Raw genomic sequence first — 20,610 nt, 5'->3', positions numbered from 1 at the left:
CCCTGGCCTGGTGTGGATCCTAATTTTCCTGACAGAGAGCTACACCACTAAATAAGGGATCTTTGTCCACTGCTGCCCCATTTATCTTGAGGAGGACAGAGATTCTGGGGAGCGGCTAATTCAAAGCACAGTAACTCACCACCATCACAGTAGGAGAATAAAGAGACACATGCTTGCCTGGGCTGGCTAGGTTTAAGGTCAGGTCCAAAATATTAGGAGAAATACAATTAATCAACATTTAAACTGAAACACACACACATACACATGTATGAAGACACTTTTGTACCTGTCATATTTGTGTTATCCACCAGGAATAACCAAAAATAATGGACAAAAGCACACAAAGAACACAGGGATGCATGTCTTTGGATAAAACACTGTTTTTTTAATTACTGCCATTCCTATTGCTTCAGACAGACAAGCTTTGGCGCAGGGAGCACAGAGTGATTCAAACAAGTCAACGCTACTGCCGATCTACAAACAAATCTCTCTGACAACAACAAACAACAGAAGCGCAGCAAAAGAAGAGGCAAAAAGAACAGCGTTTGGCAACCATTAACATCTTGGAAAAAACTTCAGAAGTAAAAAAAGGAGTGCATTCTGCATTTTTAATAGTAAACAGCATCTCTACTTCATCATGAACTAGATAGAGAAAGAAATCAAACGAGGAGGGCTGCTACACTGCTTTGACGTCGGCCCCCTTTTCCACCCTTTTTAGCTTTTTTGAAAGTGGATTTTGTCAGAAGCGCCGGATTTTTCTCTCGCTTTCTCAGATGGCCTGCAGCATTACAGGGGAATGTGGTGCTCTACACACTTTAAGAGTAATTAAAAGCGATTGAACAGCTGTAATTATGAGAAACGGCGGTTGTGTTCCGGGTCATTCTATCAGTGCTGCCTTTCATCAGAGCATAGGCAGAGGGGCCCCGCTGCTAGTCTCTGTTTCTCCATGTGCACATCTTCAAGAGCAAACAACTGGCAGGCTGCCTACAGGCTCTCGCACACTATCACATTCATACACACGCGCCTTCATGTAGACATGTGGGAGAGTGAGCGTGCACATGCACGAACACACAGGCCAACGACTGATCACATGTATATTCACATGGCTAAATGTACACATACAAACACACACGTACACACTGTCACACATCAATATGGAACAAGCACGCCATCACACCGTAAACACAAAACAACATATTCTTCATGTTCTCCATGGGGTGACATTCAGAACTTTTTTTTTTTATCATAATCTTTCTTTGGTCTCTTCAGGCTCATTCCACCTCTGAACACAATAAAAGAGATTACACTATACACAGGTGATGAATGCAATACCATGTGAGCAAAGTGAGTTTTTTTTTCAACCATTCTATACTGTATTATAACACTGTGTGACAAATAGAAAGCATATATGTATTTACTGTACTGGGACTACCGAGAATGAGTCAATCCATTGATAAAAGCATGACTGGGTTACATGAGATTAAGTAACAGAGTACACTGAAATAATAAATAGTTGCACAATGTATGCTAACACTGAAATGCAGGTTCCACTTAGGTTTTTCGTTAGACCGTTGTGACACTAGTAGCATGTCGCTAAGCTTGCGTTGTTAGCATGTTACTGAAGCACTATTCTCGTTCTATTGTGGTGGTCTGGTTTCATTCCAGCTGAATCCAAGCTAGGGTGGCTGAGATGCCAGGGTCAGCTGGGGTAGTGGAGGGTGGAGTAGGGGGAGATGTAGATGCCCCAATCAAAAGAAAATCAATCTTGATGTGATCACAATGGAGCTGTCTTCAGTGGTCTGTCCCCTCAGCTAATGTGGGGGCCATTCAGAAAAGCTGGTGGGTTTTTTTTCCTGTCTTTCTCTCTCACTTCATCTATCCATCCTTCACATCCTGTTCAAGGAGATAATAGAAAAGAAAAGACCAATGATCAAAATACATCTATTCAATCTTACGTTCTATCTGTGAAATGAAAAATGGGCTTTGATGTAATTTTAAGCTTTTATATATATATATATGTAAAAGCTGATTTGAGGTTTGAGGACAACAAGTGGTTGAAATGCCTTAATGCAGGACTGGAGGGGCCAGTGTAATGTCTGGGTCACTCCATATATAGTACCAACTCCACTGAAATGCAGTGTATATACTTTTTTAGATGCCAGTATGCTTCTTCAGAACTGCTCATCAGATGGTCAAAAAGCTTTGGAAACCCAGCTCCCCCCGAAATGGAGGTAGCTGTGTCCCTCCATTTCTGCAACTTTCGGAAACCAACAATCCAACATTCACACCTACTTCATGCAGTGATTGGCCAGCTGTGTGGAGGTGAGAAAGGTGCCAAGGTTCAGACTTCTCTGTCGATCTCTCTTTTTTCATTCTTTACCAAACAGTTTTTTTCATTTCATGTGCAACACTAGGAGAGACGGTCTGAATTACATAAGTGTTCGTGTCAGTGTTTGAATTTGTATGAGAATTAAGGGACCATTCGGACCTGTATACATGTATGTGTACGAAAAAAAATTAAATATAAAAACTTGAGATGGATATGGTCTGCTTTAAAGTGACTATTAAGTCATAGGTATGTAATGGATAAACAAGTCAACCATCTGTGAATGAATATGTGCTGCATGGGCTATTTATGTATACAACGTGTACATAAGCACATTTCTATACTTCAACATCTTGGGCCCACCTCCAGAGAAGTGACTCCACTCTGTTGATGATGTCAGCCAGATCAAAGGGCAGCGGCATGCTGGGGTCATCCACACCCCAGAAGGGCCGGTCCACTGGGGCCTCCTCAGGGGGTAATGTCTGGGCCAGACTTGAGTGGCACCTGAGGCGACAGGACACAGGAAACAGACGCACCCATTAACTCCTCCCTCCCATCAAAACCAACTGGTAGACACTCATCAGCATTAGGACACGTGTCTAATTTCACTCAAAAAACTTTCTGCCGGTGCTTTTTATTTATGAGACGTGGACACTACTGTCCTTCTGTAACAATTGCCATACCAAGTCATACCATATGAAACGAAAAAAAATCTAGAATATTCCTTTTAATGCCCATAAACAGCAACCAGTGTTGGTTGGCTACAAAAGGATTGTGTGTGTGTTAGCTCGTCCCTAAACACACAGTGGGTGTTACGTGTTTCCTCTCCTTTTTATGACTCCTAATAATATTGGACCCAATGAGAACCTCCAGGATATGAGAGAGTAAGTGTGTCTGTTTGTACAAATGAGACTGGAAGGGTTTTTTAATTTCTTGGTACATATCTTCAAATAATTTTTTCCTCAGCACATGTCGTTAAGGATATTTAAATTATTGATCTTTATGCCACTTGTACTTCCTTGCTTTGGCAATACTGTTTAAAAACTTTCAAGCCAGTAAAGCTCATTGAACTGAATGGAGCTGAGAGAGCGGTAGAAAATGATGTGTCAGGAAAGTGTTTCTAAAGCCTTAAATGGCTGCAACAGTGCCAAGCTGACGAGAAATCATGATAACTTGTATCATGATTAATTCCCCATTCATCTTACACACATACTGGCACACACAGCGAGTACTTTCACAATTACACTCATGACAGGGCAGTGGGAAATCCAGCCTTTCCATGCCAATGCGTGATTTTTTATATGATTAATAATCTGGGGTTAGTTGTAATTTCTAGAGTGTTTGGAACCCCCACAGACCTCAGCCACATCTTTTGTCAGACCAGTGTAAATATTTACTGTGGTGACTCGGTGTTGCTCTCTGCTGTCATTGTAAATCTGCCTTCCCTCTGCCTCTTGACAGACGAGAGTGACCCTTGACCTGGAGGTGCAAGAGGGAGAGGTGGAGGACGGCATTTGTATGTCGTGTGCAGTGTGTGTGTGCGCGCTTGTGAGTGGTGGCCCAAGAATTTCCTTCTAGAGCCGTGAGTCATTATGCCAGGGTCTGTCCTGTCATATCACTTTACCCCATGCACAGCCTAAAAAACCTCAAACAATCCCCTCAAAGACTCACACACGCACGCACACAAGACCACCACCACCTTGTGGCCAGCAACTAAAGGAGGGGATGGAGAGGACACTGAGAGCCGTAGAGAAGTATATGGGGGTCGGTTATGGATGAGATGAGGGGATGTTAAAGTTGTCAGGAGACAGCCGGGGGCTGCCACAATTTGTGGTTATATATTTTCACCGGAGCCACTTAATGTTTGACTGGCTCTCAGCCTAAGTGCTGCATTTTGGTGCGGTTAGCCCTTTAAAGAGCTACTGCATTACGGTGGTGAGGACCAGCATTAACATCCACTGTTCCAATATATCTTCTGTGCTCTGGATCAGGGCCTGATAATAGCATCTGTTAACATGCACTAAGTACCATTATGTAGCACATCACTTCATAAATAATACGATTAGGCGACCTTGGGGCTTTGCGACGAGCCGTGTGTTTAAATGTTCTCATCATTTATTTAGGGTGCGAATTAAAGGAAGCACGACTTCAGAGAAGGAGGAGAAGGAGGAGGACATGGCTGGCATACATATCTACGGAGTGTGTGTGAAAGAGAGTGAGTGCAACCCGACCCAGACAGCACACTCTCACACACACACTGTGTGGTTCTGCTGACATCAGCTTGAGGACACCATAAGCCAAGGGAACCCAGGCCTTTGATTTGGTCTGATTAAGTATTCATGCAGTAGAGCTATGAGAGAAAACAGTTGCCTCTTTTCTGCTGCCCTGACTCATAATGAAAGGCAACATACCGTAAAAACCTGACCAGCTGCCTTTAACAGAGCTGCTGCATCTATCTGACAAGGGATCTTGCAACATTAGCTTGCAAATAGAAGGCTCCTGGTTTACCAGAGATATAAAAGATATCAAGACTGGAAGACTATCAAAGATAATAAAGTGTAGGTAATTCAGCACCCACTTTTACACAATCTACCACTGTTAACAGAGTACCGTCCCTTGACTGCTAAAATGGAACCAAACAAAAAGTCAATATCAAGCGAGTTGCCTTAAGCTCTCCAGGACTCTTGCTAGAAATTCAGTGTAAGCCACAGTGGCGTACAAACAAAGCTCACCAAAAGACTTTCCCATGGCAGAACAGCCCACCTTAAAGTTAAGGTCAAAGACAAAGAGGCGTGTGTGTGGAAGGTTGAGGAGGCAGAGAATGTGTTTGTGAGTCCAGGCTGTTCCAATGGATTAACCCCAGACAGATATGGGCCTAACTATTCCATCTGGCGCTCGGTCAAGAGAGATTGGCAATACAATCACTCATTTCAATTTGCCCTGAAACCTTATAGCCTGGCAGGCCCCCACTCAAATGGTATGCTAATGTGAAAGGTATCTAGGATTCTATCGCCTCTATTCCACAGAGGCCTTTCCCTCCATGCAGCACAGTGCACTTGAACTGCGGCTAGGGTGGGAGCTCCACGGCCCTCGCTGCAATAAGGGCCGGAGCCCCCTTTGCGCTCAAACTAACCACTTTAGCTAAAGTGAGTGTTAATTATGGACAGGCAAAGCAGTCAATAAAAGGTTAATGTAAAAGTCAAAGGATAAATTCCTTTAAGCATTGCATCATTCCACCATCTCCGCGACCAACACACTGCTCGCAGGTCTCCTAATCAATACGTTTTACTGTAATGCGCTCCCCATCGATTTCCTCCCCCCTGCTCCATGGTCCGGTCTCCATCACTTGGTTAAAGAAAGGAAAGGGAGAGGGAGAGAGATGTAGAGGAGGGAGAGAGAGAGAGAGAGAGAAAAACGAGTAAATAAAATGATTAACCTCGGTTTCACTTTGTTGTTTCACTCTTAGTCTCTCTCTGAAAGGCTTGTTAGAAGAGTGCCTGGTGGTCCAATATCATCGCCATCACCACCATCCCAACCATCATAATCATCAGCATCATCAGCCCAGTCAATCTCAGGCTGGTGTGTAATTGTGTAGCAGTACACTCAAGCAGGGCCATACATTAAAAGGCCCTCTGCTCTTAACAGGATGGAAATCCGCCTAATAGACAACATCAGTGCTTCCGACTCATGCAATTACACTGATAAATGCACAATTGTGTCAGACCAAGTGAAAAAGAACCCAGACAACGTAGATAGGAGACAACACTTATTACATTATTGCTACAGGAGGTCATTTGTAACCACATGGGACTAGTCAGCTTGGACTGCTTGACTAAGGACATCATCTTAGGACAAGGGTGAAGTCACACTATGCTGATAGAGGGCTTTTTGGAAGGTATTTACAGAGGTTTAGATATCTTTACTAAAACTGATGTGGTTCAATTGTTTTATGTGAGAGCCATGCAAATGACCTTTCTGTTGGTGCTTCAACGTGGAACATGTGTTCTTTGAATCTTCTTTATGAAATACCACCACAATGCCTAAAACAATAGTAGCAGCATTTTATCAAATCCACTCCGGTAAAGAAAAAAAAAATCCAGTGAATCTACCTAAATGTACCTAATAAACTCTGGATATATTTCATATTATATTTCATTTATCTTTAATATTTATATTTCAATGGTTTTAAGAAATAAATCTTTTGAATAACATATTATCTAAGAACTACAGTAAAACTCAAAGACTACAACTTTCACAATAGATTACATATTTTTATATTTGTGGCTATGACTACCTGAGTGTTTTGTACATTGTTAATAAAAAGAGAGAGGATAAAAGAATTGATATCAGATTTATTTGACACAGCTTTTGTTTCCAGTATGAGCATGCATAGTGCGTTGACAATCATTTCCGAAGTATGTGCCATGCCGTACACATTAGCTAAAACACACCAAAAAAGAAAGCCTGTATAAAGGTAAAATGACTCAGACTATCAATCAATCGTCCATGTTAATTTTGAACTGTATTATATGCCTGTGCTGATCAAGGGGAGCAAGAAATCTCAGATCACCTGCTCCCTCATGCTCTGGCTGACTCGCTAGCAATCCTGTGCAGGTGTGAATTTTTATGGTTTTGGCAACCCGAGTGCCTGATACTGAGAATGCAATCAAACAAGTCATGAAAAAACCGGCATGTGTCTCATAAATCAACCTGCCCCTGGAGGTAAGGCATGCAATCTTGTCCCGAGAAGAAGGAAAGAAAGAAGCATATTATCCATGTACATTCTGTATCTATTCAATGTATGTGTAAGAAATGAGCGATTGAGCATATATGTCTTTGTTTGTCATGCAGGAGTATAATGGGCAAGAGAGACAGACAGATGGCATATATCTAAATAGGAGAAATCAGTGATGTCATGCAGAGGGCAGCATAAAAGGGAGACATTCAGAACAAGGCCCAACCCGCGAAGTGTTGAGCCTTGGATCTCAACCTACGCCACCCAAGACTCCAAAGGTCCTGTGAACTCTCAGGGCTGTCCTCATTAGAGCCTGAACAGTGCGTCAGATCCCCACCCACCATCCCCAACTACCATTATCCCAATCACTGCCACATTCAGCGATAAATGTAAAGTGGTGCAAAATGTGAGCCAGCCAGCCAGAAAGCGTGGGCAGGGCCACGTCTTAACCGTTTCCTCAGGATCAATCAAATGCTATTGTGCCTGCAGACAGCTGCTGACTACACACTTTGCGAGTGTGTGTGAGGTGGGCAATTGTGGAGAAAGAAACGAGGGGGGGCTGGGGTCATCAAATGCATGACATATGTTCCTTTCATTTTGATTCCCTCTAAGGAGCCTGGGCTAATAAAACTAACATCTGATGCACTCTTTCCCTTTAATTAATGATTGTGGAAACCATGCAAAAATGCATTAGCAAGAGGGGGGGTCGGGGATGAGGTGGCTGCCGCTTGGTGCTTTCAACACTCTCCACCACGTGCCACCATGTAGCTGCTCCTTCTGGGAACAATAATTCTGCCAGGGAGCATGGGTACCTTTGGGTGGGGCAGCCCCTTCCTCAGACTCTGTGAGGTCTCCCTCCTGCCAGCTGCAGTCTGGGCTGTTCATTAAACCACATGAAACAAATAAGGCTCATTATTGGCATCTCCAGCCAGTCGGGAATGCATGACCCTGAGTTTGCATTGGGCCCATGTAACGTATGCAGTGGTAGTTGGGGTCTACGGCAGAGACAGAGAAGGCTTGTCATACCTGTATAGCCCCTGCCTGCTTCACACCCTGAGTGTTTGATGTGGCCTGGCCGGCTGATGTGGCAAGGTGAACCAGATGTAACAGAAAAACACACACACAAAGCTAGGTAGCCTCTAAATAGCCTTCATAATTGGAGGCAATAAAACACTACTGCAGTCTGGAACTGCAAAGGGGGCAAGCCCCTGAACTAAAGCTACTGCTCTCAAAAACCAGGTGGATGTCCATTAGGTGCTTAACAGCGTAACAAATTACTGAACACCCTGGCCTGCTCCTTCTCCTCCTCAGGCTATGAGATGGAATGTGGACTAATGTCAACACAGGCGCAAAATTTACGAGCAGACAACTATTGTTCAAATGCAATCAGGTTCTAATAAAAAAAGAGGCAGGAAAAGGACAAACAGATAGGGCCCTCCTGGTCGTTTACTCTTCCGACAAGGGGTGGAGAGACAGATCACACCCTAAGGCTCTGGATCTGCATGTGTTAGTGTGTATGTCTGAGAGAGAGAGAAACAGTCAGGGAGAGAGAAAGAGAGTGAGAGAGCATGTGCGTGTGCATTTAAGAGAGAAAGAGAATGTGTTTGTGTGTGTGTGTGAGTGTGTGTGTGTGTGTGTGTGTGTGTGTGTGTGTGTGTGTGTGTGTGTGTGTGTGTGTGTGTGTGTGTGTGTGTGTGTGTGTGTATGTGTGCTCCAGGCTGACTTGGGAGGAATGAGTGTGACTACGGCTTTTGGCCTACAAGCCACCTGTGCCGGGCTACAGGCTAGTTCAACAGAAGCAGCTGGCTTGAAGGAAAAGTAAAAAGGAAAAAAAAAACAAAAAAAAAAACCAAACGTTTACTTTGGGCCCTGCCAGTAACACCCCAAGGACAACACTAAGCAGGGATGGACGACTAGCTCAACACAACAACCCTCTCCATCATCAGCCCAAACGATCCACACGTGACCAAATACCAGTGAAACATTTTGATATATACAAGCAAAACTAATTAGAGTTGGTTCTGAAGAGACACTGAAGTTATTCCTGATGACGCTGTTTATTTATAAAGCCCAGGAGAGAAAATGGAGCAATAAGAGGACTTGATGACGAGGGTAAAGAGGTTACGAGCCTGCGAGTGATTGCACTTTTTCACAGCGCAGCGTTTGAAGGCTGTAAATCTGCTGTTAGGGAATCAGGAAGAGGGTTACGGTGGCGTTGGGAGCACTAACTCATAGTTTTCCAGAGCAATGGCACACAGTTGCTGTGAAAACTTGTTGTTCTGAAAGTGTTCTTGTAAAACGATCATTTTTAACCCTGATTCCTCCCCTCCACCGTATACCCCCTCCTTCCTGGGCAAGCATCAGTGCCTTGTGGGCATCATTTGAATAGTGCAGTAAAGCTGGTGATTGATGAGGCTTACCTCGACAGCTATACAGCAAAGCCATTCGACAACACCTGACCCCAGTCACATGATAAGGTCGGTCCAACGTGGGCACAATTCCCACCTGTCTTCAGGTGACAATGGCGGGGTCAAGCTGGCCCAGCTAATTATAGCCTGTTGTAACCTCACTTGCCTGGTTACAAGTCATCCTTCTAGCTCCAGGGGTTTGTGGTGTTAGGTTCTGAAGCTTTGGTGTAAAGTTAAACTGTGAGATAGAAGCTTTAAACTGTTGCACAACAGGTACTGGGTTTCAGAAACATGTTTATTAAACTGCTTTACACAAAGTGAGACACTGGCTTTGCTGTTCCCTTTACACAAAGCATGGAGACAAACAAGTAACTCTTCAAGAACAGGAAACAGCATTGCTCTGCTGTTCTTTGAATAAATAAGACACTTTGTTCAACCTATATACAAAAAGTCACTTCATTGTTGACATTGCTTGTCACAACGAGATCACGTAATAAGCTAAACAAACCACTGATACACACCCAACTGAAACAGTCATAAATCTTAAACCCCATAAATTTGCCTGGTCCAGGTGTAGGCTATAATATGACCATCAACACAGAAAAGACATTCCTGTAAAAACGAAAATAGCAAAAAAAAAGGAACATTTGATCATACTGATCAAGAAAATGTTATCATTTTCATATCAGGTATTTATATAAATGGAAAACAAAGGTTGTAATTTTGAAAAGTATGAATCAAAGTTTTTAAAAACACCCATGTGAATGCTAGACAGCTCACACCCCTAAATCTGACACTTCAATACTAGTAATAATAATTCTCACATAGGTTTGGTGGACCAAAACCCCACCCCCACCCCTTACTTTTCTCTAGTGCCACCATCAGGCATATTTAGTACCTTCTGCCCGAAAATATCAGAGCATGAAATCAGGCAGACTGCAATTTATGGATTCTTTCAGGCAGTACTTTGGACTTTTGATCTAATTTCAGCTGGTTTCTTCTTTTTTAGCCCTCTGAATGGACAAACAAAGGAGTTGCACACAGTAGGAGATGTTCACATTCCCACATTGGCATCTATCAGCAAGTAAAACTAGCATTACTCATCCTGTTTACAGTCTTATGAAAATGTCACACTAGGTATACAGTGACTTACTGTATGAGTCGCACTTTCCAAGATTCTTTTGGTTATTTTTTCCAATAAACAAACCAAAGAAAAAGCCCTAAACTCGATAGCTTCTTATCCAAGAGTGACAGAGGCATATAGTACTTGTAACACAGTATCTGAGTATGTGTGCATTCATGTGTTCACATGTGTACGCTGTGCGTCCATGCCAAAGGAGTGCTTTCTGCCAGGTGTTTGAACTTCTGCATCACCTGGTGCTCCTGCTGCGTGAACACGAGTTTTGTTTCACCCTATTAAGTAAATAGTGTAATTAAAGGGCCTCGGCATTTAGAACGCTGTGAACAGCCAGCAATTTGTTTGGAAGAGCAGCCAGGCTAGGCCCTGAGGCGCTTTACCGAACAGGATGCAAAGAGTGCACACAGCGAGGCAGGGAATGCAGTATAATGGCGTCTGTAGGTTTGTGTGTGTGAGTACTTACTGTGAGTACCTGCCTATGCAGATGAGTTGGTACATGTGTTTGTGTAGGCGTGTGTGTAAATCAATCATTGAAGGTTGTTCTGGGTATTGTAAAAAAAGTTGTTTGTGGTCTAACAGGTACTTCATACTGTTCTGTTTATAGTGAAAATATCAGGACTTGATGTAATAACTATAATACCAGCATCATTACTGAGCACTGTGTGTCATAGAGTCCAACCCTTTGTCTATAGTGCCACAGGCACTGTTCATATCGATAATGATGTGAGCAGAGTACAGGGTGGTGTTCATTGTTTAGTCAAGTAAAATAAAGTAAAAGTAAAAGTTGACACAGGCTTAGCTCGTTCGCCGCATGGACAACAATAGGACAAAAGCCACAAGCAGAGCTCACTATAATAAATACACAGGGATTACAACTGAAGTGGTAACAGAGTTCAGCTCGCTACATTAGTTCCCAGTCGTAATGACTTTTTCGATCCACAAACATCCCCGCTCTGCACTACCTATCCCAGCGAGGTTGCTTCTTACTAAATTCTCTGCCGTTACTGCTGATCCAGGGTCAGCTGTGGGGAGTAAGAGAGGGATAGCCTCTTTCTGAGCCCCACAGAAGCCCAGATGGCTGTGCGGAAGCTCTCATCCAAAAACTAGCTTACAACTCAATCACTTTGGCCACATCTCCAACTCCACAGTTGAACCAACTCCGATGTCAGCCAAGGTCACAGATGCACACTTGAGAGGCAAAAAGATCCAGGAGTGAAGTGCTGCCAGAGTCGAAGGAATTAGATCCGGGCTGAGTGGCCCTCATCTGGCTAAGCCTGGTAAGTAGCAAGACTAACAGGCTGAGGCACGGTGGTTTGGGTTTGTAGATACACACTTCCACACACACCCATGCTTGTAAGCTTGCACGCAAATGGACAAACACACAAATAAAGAGGTAAACACACACTTATATAGGCACACATGTATACACAAACTCATACGGAAGGACTTCGAGGGCTACAGATGGCGTGCCCTGGGCCTGGTGACTGGGTCTCTGAATGAGTTAGTTTTAGATCTAGTGTGGAGGCTGCCACGATGCACAGGACTCAAGGGTTGGGGCGGAAGACAAAGAACAGCGGAAGGGGTGCATGAGGGGAAGAGAGGAGCGGGTGGGGTCTAACTCCTTTCCCTGCATGGGGGCTCCTTACATTTTTAGTACAACATCAACATGTCACTGTCCATTCGTCCCCTTGCCCTATTGCCCATGTCCTACACCCCACAAATACACAAACACTAACATACAAACACATACCATAAAAACACACACTCTGGGAGCCAGCAACCACTTCAGCTGTAATTCCGCCTGACTTCCGCTGTCTGACTGGCAGGAGACAGGGAGGGTGAGGACAACAAGCTGTGAATACGGGAAGAGACAGAAAATCATTGAGAACCTTGCCTTTATGAATCTTTGATGAGAGAGAGTGGGGGTTGGCGGGGACTTTGCCTCTGGTTAAATCAGAGCATCGCGTGTGTGGTGTGTGTATGACTGCCAACAGAGGTTGAGATAAACAGGGCCTGGACCAGACCCAGACAACTGCAAACCCCGCAGTCGGGAACATTTGTCCCTGCAATTAGTCCCTGTCCTCCTTGTTCATGTTGCAGGTAAATGGTATTGGTAGCTAGCAAAACATCCACAGCTATGGGTGCTACGGAGCCCAGGATGGGTTGGAAGGTTTAAAGGTACCAGGAGTTCTTTGTGTGCAAGTTGAAGGCATCTTCTACATTTAATTATGCACCTGGCAACACCTCCACAGATTTACCAAATATTAATCAATCAATCAATCAGTCAATCTCTGTACAGGCAGTAGACACAATAACATAAACACTTCATGAAAAGTTAATTCACAGTATTTTCAAACATGCTGTAATTGTAAATGTTTATCATATCCCTGTTGGTTAGTTTTAACTTGTGACTGCCACTCCTCCATCTTTTTATTCAGTTTTTCCGTGCCGTCACATTTGTTGTTTTGTTTTTAATTACTGTACCCTTGCAATGTATTAATAATTTTGCTGTTTTTGACAGATGCACCTGTACTTCGGGCACAGATTATGTGACGTCTCTGTTAGTTAGTAAATGCTGCTAATTGGAATTCATCCTGCCAAGGCTCATATTTGAAGCTGTTTGCATTTGTGATGAACTTACTTCAGAGCTTAAATGAAATGTTTAAATTATGTGGTCTATCTGCTGTATTTATGCAAGACAAGAATCAGTCAAAATGAATGGAAACCAGCTGTCAGTAAAAATGTTAAGATTCTACTGGTCCCATGAATGTGTGTGTGTGTGTGTGTGTGTGTGTGTGTGTGTGTGTGTGTGTGTGTGTGTGTGTGTGTGTGTGTGTGTGTGTGTGTTTAAAACTATCCACCGCTGTGATGCCATTTGACCCCTACTTTGGTTACTTCTTGTCGTAAAATTGTAATCTTATGTGAAACACTTAAGATGGCTATCAATTACAGTTTTATAACTTTGTGGTAAATATAAGAGGCACTGCATTTTCTGAACAGTGCACTGCACTCAGAAAGTTGTAAAATTATACCTCTGCCATTGCACCACAACAGAACTTGGACTCTGACCATTCAAAACTACTGATATCTTTGAAAAGATGCCTGTTCCATTCAGTCAAATGTTGCAGGCAGCCCTCAGCCTGGAAAGCATTTCGTGTCTTGTGGCTGACATTGCTAGTAATAGCCTCCATCTCTCATCTGTGATAGGACCAGTTTAACATTTACTAACAAGTCTGGCTCTCTGCCATGATAAATGACATGCAACTGTTGCAAGAAGAAAAACAAACAATATGATGAGCTGGTATTATGCTGTCCTACACTGCAGTTTTGTAATTAACAATGATACAGCATGTTGCAATGTCTTGTAAAGACATACTTGCTTAGCATTAAAGCGTGGGAAGTTGTATTCCAAACACACCCTTGTGGTATTCCTTCTTACTGTTCATTGTTTTACCTTCACACCTGTTTTCACTTCGGACACATGAAAAGCTGATGATGACTCAGAGGAAGTTGTTTTAATTAAAAATACAAGACGTGTTACAACAACCCTCCCTCACATCTCAGAAACTGCTTTTTAATAGATGTCAAGCAGGTGTCAATTTTCTTCTCAACATGCGTTGGGTTGTGTTATGAAACAAGCAGAGCTGCATAGTAGCTTTATCTCATCTGCCACCTGTGACAGCTCAGAATTCAGAGTCCTCCAGGAAGCTCGGCTCATGTTAATGTGTCACCGTTGAGGCCTTTTGAAGACTCGATTCATCCATCTGTCAGTGAGCACAGAGGTACTGCTGACTCCCGATCATATAAGAGCTTGGCAATGAAATGAACTGTCTGTTTTAAGCTGATCAAGAGTTGCCTTGGTTTCGATCTACGTCTGTCAGGTTCAGACTTTACACTTCACTTCACATGTTGATCACATATACCAAAGTACGGGCACAATTTCAAGCTGCTGTTTGGACTAATCTACTTTAGGGTTGAGTTAACACAGAATTTCTCCTTTCTGGGACGCTGAGATGAAGGTGGAGGATTAATTGACACCTAAAGTGCCTTTTCTCACAGCTTGTAGACCTGCCATACCTGTGAACTCAGGAGAAGACAATGGAGAACTATGCCAGGTTTGGGTTCGGTCGTTTATTAAGTGTAAGAGTGAGTCTAACAGTGCCCCCTGATGGTTCATACATGCTTTGTGCCAGGGAGGGAAGGTATAGATTAGGCTAGTGGTCTAGCTAGAAAAGGTAACGCCAAGGAACCAATGTCACCTGACATCAAATGGAGACTGTGTCCAGCCTTTGTTTGCAGGCAAAGGGAGGTGAAAAGAGCACTACTTAGCAGAGTAGCTAACCTGTGGTCGTATCCGCTGGACAAATCAATAGCAGTGTCTGAGAGCAGAGCAGAGTGAAATTTTGGGGGGGGAGGGGCTAACCCTGGCCTGCTGGCCCCCAGGCCCCTCCTGGGGGGTACCTGCCTGTCTCTTCGCCCTCCATCTCTTCTGCCTCAGTGCTCACACGCACACACACGTGCAACAAGCCCACACGTTCTCTGACATTTTGTAGCACCATCTATGTTACGCTGCCAGTGCAGACTGAAAGCTACTGTATATAAAAGCATATACATGCTAACTCAAACATTTGCATGTAAACACACACAAACACACACACACACACACACACACACACACACACACACACACACACACACACACACACACACTGAGACACATTTTGATACATGTGCACACACTGTTTGTCCCCTGATACCCAATAGTACATGGATCCCAATATGGACTAGCTACAAATGGATTCCCATTGTAGTGGTCTTTCACACGAGGGAAGAGGAGGCCATACCTAATACACACCAGAACAGCTTCCCCCACCTTACCCAAAAGCCCTGGAGAAAAGTTTGACCCTGAGCAACAGTAAAAGCAGTACTCCTCAAAACTGCAGGAATCCAATTCTCTAAAATGCAGAGACCCTTCCCCTCATCTCTCTTCCACTTGCTGCTGCCTACTTACTTTAAATCACAGTTAACATCACAGAACAAGAAATGGAGGGAAGGGAGGAGGCGAAACACAAGCCTGCTGCACAATGCACTTGTCTGGCAGCTGCTTGCTCTGACATTTGAGGCCATAGGGACCATGTTGAAAGAGCAGATGCTCACTGATGTACAGGCACAGGAACATGGCAACTACACAAGTGGCTGAAGCAGAAAAAAAAATCTGCACAAACATATGACAGAAAAGAAGAAGGGAAAAAGCTGAAGATGACAGGCTCACGCAGAGATGCGTTTGAGTGTAGAAACAAATACCACAAATACAAATACACAGCAGAGTGGACATGGCACACCGACATGCACATAGACTGAAGAAGACACTATGCGAAATAGATGCAATCGGAAGTATCTTAATGAAAATAATCCAATAAATATTTGTACACTAATGAGCAGGAAAAGATACATAGAAACTACATTTACATTTGAATAAAGGCATGTATACACATGCATGCACACAATGAGCCACATACTGTACTTCCATACATGAGGTGATCATAAGACTACAGTATACTTGTGATAAAAAAGACACAAATACACAGGGTCCCACTGTCCCAATGCATAGATAAGAGTACAAGGTGCCCCAGCCTCCACACACATTAAATATATAAACACACAAACCAACGTATATGCAGATAACTGTATACAGTATACTGACCTATATACAGAGTGCACCTTGTAAACAGTACCGTGGGATATCTTGTTATTATGCCCAGGACCTAAGTCTGCTTGCGACCCCTTGAGTCACAACATGTTTGTGGAATACTGGCGTCAATCACTGATTTGTATTAACAGGAAAAGGACAGAATTCAATGGTTGGGGCTGGAAGAAAGCCAAGAAAAGATGAATGTAGAGGGAGATAGAGAAAAAAAAGAGACACAGCAAATAAGGAGTGATGGAAAGATGAAGTGGGAGGAAAACAGATGGAAACAAAAGAGAGAAACACAAGACACAGAATTCAAAGTGAGAGAGTACAGAGCAGGCAGCATCATGGTGCATCTCCGGCTGAGAGAAATTAGTTTCCGCAGAGGACCGCAGGCAGCGTTATGGAAATGGGAGGCTGGCAGCTTCTTTGGCTGACTGTAAACAGGATCTTGGTAAGGCATATAGCCTCTGGTAAGGCCCACAGAGCCTGGCATCATCGTGGTGCTGTGTCGAGCTGCAATACTCCCATGGTCTCTCCTTCTATCTGTCTGGTTCCTTTGCTCCAACCTGCCCAAACTCCACTCGTGAGTAATTTATGAAGTGGGTGGGTGTAGTTGCGGAAGCGGTACGTGCACATCCTGACACCGAATACACGACATGTTCCACATGTCTTCCCACAAAACTACAAAGAGCCCTTTTGTCTCTACAAAGAAAAAGAAACATTAAAAAGTAGTTGAGGCTTTCAGGGTGCCTGCATGTTGTGAACTACTGTGAACCAGGTAGTTAATGACAACCCCGGTTAAGAGGCTAAACCATAATGAAAGCAGCTTTCTGTGCCAATTGTTAGCTTAAGCCCTAATTAAGCTGTTCATTCAAAGAAAATGACATTATCTGGCAGCATTGTCTTCTGGTTTTGCCAGGGTACAGACGTGATACACTGCCAAGTGACTGGAAGAAAAAAAGGCCAAAAGACTAGCAAGGAGAGACTTTGGCCATAAAAAGCGCAATCAATGCACTCAGAAATACTTTTCCAATACTGGTATGGCACCAGATCTCTGCAAATTATTTTAGTAGGTCAAATGGGATATCTAACAAAATCCTCAATTTCACTATGTCTTAACTCATTGCCTGTACATGGACATCTATTCCTTTGTTAAATTCCAACTCCAAGTGTCACATTTTGTGTGCATGTGTGTCAGCCCTATATGTGCAAGTGTGGCTACTTGTCTCCGTCTTTACAGTATCTGGTGCAGGCCTCTCACTTTCCTCTTCCTAACAGCTGTAACCAGCACAATTAGACCTGCATTATCTTCGCCATGCTGCAAAACAAAGTGCAGTGGTGTAATGCGCGGTGTTACACAAAAGTAAACAACTTCATCTTGTGTCTGAAATATATGTCACTGCAACAGTGCAAAGCTGCCCATCGACACGGCCGTGTCGGCTTGAAGGAGCGTCTCCTAATTAATGAGAGAGAGAGACTGAGAGAGTCAAAGAGAGAGAAACTCTCTCTTCCACAGTTCCCCTCCAAACAAACACTTCCTACGGGACCTGATTGTTTGGACTGAGGCATCATGGGTAGCCTTATTTACAGATTTTAATTGCTCTGGTGATCTGTGGGTAAAACACCCTGTCGTAATCAACCCACAATAGAATTGTTACTCTTTCTGACAATTGTAATAAAATGCTCTAAAGCGTCCGAGGGAAAATGAGGAGGGAGGAAACAGAGAAGGGCAGAGAAAAAGAGACACAGATGATAGACGATGTAGAGATTATAAAACAGGAAAAATAGAGAAAAAATAAATAAGGAGAAAATATTTTGGATGCAAATTTTCTCAGTGAGAGGAACTAATCTGAGCAGGCGGGAAGCAGAGATGAGGATGGGACTGTTGTCCAAGGAAATGATTGCTCTCCCACCACAAAGTGACAACCATGAGAAGCTCACCATTCCTGGACCTCCGAAGCGTAACCGCAAAGGAGACATGCGCTGCAACCGTCAGACAACACACACACACACACACACACACCTACACACACAGACAGATTGGGAATGTGGAGGTAGGTCACCTACAGGGAGAGATTAGTGTCACCAGCCAGTGGTATGAACATGGGACTGTCAACTGCAGCTGTCCATGATCTGGAAGGAGCTGGCACAACTAACTCTCATGTACTTTCACACCGCTTTCAGAGAGGTGGTAAAACACAGTTTATGCTGGAGTTAAGACCAAAGGATTACCAACATTAGAAATGAAATGTACTGAATATTAGGTTCATTTTAAATAAGAAGCTACCATTAACATGCATGAGTCACTAGTGAAATGAAGCACCTGTACGATGTAATGCAATGGAATACAACAGCCATGCAATAAAAAACACCACCATACCTGAAATGTTGTATTTTTGTCGAGATGATTACTTTAGCAGTTTGTGCGTTCATTCATTGCAATACAACAGTTTGAGACGGTACTTTGTGGCAGCATCGTGGAGTGAATTTAATACACTGAGGGCTGGGAATATTTTGTCAGCTTCATTTACATATCAAAGAACAAAATTGTTAGGAACACTTACGATCTAATAGAATACAATCCAATAACATCTCTAACTACTATAATACACAGTCTAATCAATAACTGTGTGACATGCATGTGAAAAACATAAAAACAAATAATTACATTTCAAAATATTCAGTGTGCATTATAATGGTCAATCTTTCAGTGGAACCTACACATAGAAATAGTCATCTTTTCTTTAAGTGTTACTTATTAGCCGGACAGATGAACATTTCAAAATGATGTGCATCATTTTGTACAGACCCAAAAAAGATACTGACACCCTACTGAAGTATATTCCGTTCATTTATGCTGAGACAAAGAGAAACAGCTCCTCTCCGCTGTGAAAAAGCCTGTTTTTTTTTAAGTGTGTCAAACTCTATCCCATTATTATGCCTGTTGATAAAGGTAATACAAACACCCTGTGCATCAAAGGTCCATGAAAAATTAAACAGCCAATCAGCTGGCAATTATTCTCTTTAATCTCCTGGAGGCAGCCAATGGGGATGTGCCTCTGGTGGTGGTGGCCTGGAAGGGATTCTTGCCTTCAGTTCTGCACATTCCACAATCTAAACACTTACTTTGCATTATGCTCAGCTCAGGCTAAAATAAAGTACAGGCGAACTTTCTAAACTGTTTTACTTCTTCTTATTTGTGACAGTACACCAGCTTGAGTATTGATATATTAAAGCCAGATAAGTCAATTGGTCTTTGTCTTTCCTAGACTATAGATTGTTTAAAGACATTTTAACTGGACATGAAGACACCCTGTTCACGTTCCAAAGGAGCTGATCAATGGCTCATTTAAAGCAGGAGGATGTGGTGTCATGGTGTGTAGAGGACGCAGCGCTTATCGTACTGCCATCAGAGCTTAACACTGTTGAATAAGCATTGTTCATTTCCAGTTCTCAGTGCTCAATGTTAAAATGTATTACAAAGTACTGAATATTTTGTTATGTATTACGATAGATAAGCAAACTACAAAAATCGCTTATTACAGCTGCAACATGAAAATAGGAACCTGTCGATGTAAACAGCCTGGTGCTGCCAGAAGTGATGTTATAATTACAAGGTCACAGCTGCTGTATTTGTAAAACTCAATGCAACTATCTCTGCTGTTTTTCGAGAGTCATGATATGATAAGAAAGACATTCCTCAAAAAGCTATGTGCCAATTACACCAGAGATGACCTAAAAACATAATGATCAACATTGTAGGTTTTTTGGACCGTCTTACTTGGTCTGACAACGCTGTGGCCATGGCTCGACCCACCACTTTGCTTCCTGTCATTCCTGTCCACTCTATCCTCACAAACACCGACTCCCTCCCTGCTCCAATCGATGGCCGTGTGGAGCCACTCAATGCCAATGATTCTCCCCTGATCTTAATTAGAGGAACACATAAGATACAAATGACATCTCAAATCAATCGACAAGTGAAGCGTGATGGGACTGGGGCCATATACTGAGACAACTTTCAGTCTCTCTTTCCCCAACATGAATTTAAAAATCTAAGTCCTAAATCCTAAATTTTAAACTAAACAGCTTTGAGGCCTCATTCAAGATGTAAGCAGCCCCGTGCCAAGGTTCTCTCTGGATTTCAAATTAGCCAGAAACTTGCACAACATAATTACCAAAAAGAGGTCCTAAATGTGCTAAAGAAATATACAGTAGATGACGAGAGATTCAATCCATTCCCAGTCTGACTTCTCCACATGCTGACATCCATGGATGGATGGTGGCATAGATGCAGAAACAGGCTGACAG

At 43.0% G+C, this 20,610-nt stretch overlaps 1 protein-coding gene across 1 annotated transcript in view; it reads right to left on the bottom strand.

Moving 5' to 3' along the window:
* Positions 1 to 362: 362 nt before the first annotated feature.
* fto (FTO alpha-ketoglutarate dependent dioxygenase) overlaps positions 363 to 20,610 on the bottom strand; it is a 120,640-nt gene continuing 100,392 nt past the window's right edge. Inside the window, exons 9-10 of the mRNA XM_040131860.1 lie at positions 2,690 to 2,830; positions 363 to 1,893 (exon numbers count right to left, since the gene is read on the bottom strand). Coding sequence (XP_039987794.1) covers positions 1,887 to 1,893; positions 2,690 to 2,830 — 148 coding nt within the window. The 3' untranslated portion in view covers positions 363 to 1,886. The remainder of the gene's footprint in view (positions 1,894 to 2,689; positions 2,831 to 20,610) is intronic.

The sequence above is a fragment of the Xiphias gladius genome, chromosome 1, assembly GCF_016859285.1.
Source record: "Xiphias gladius isolate SHS-SW01 ecotype Sanya breed wild chromosome 1, ASM1685928v1, whole genome shotgun sequence".
NCBI lineage: Eukaryota > Metazoa > Chordata > Actinopteri > Istiophoriformes > Xiphiidae > Xiphias > Xiphias gladius.
Note: the sequence above shows the minus strand (reverse complement) of the source record. Positions and strands in the feature narration are given on the sequence as shown.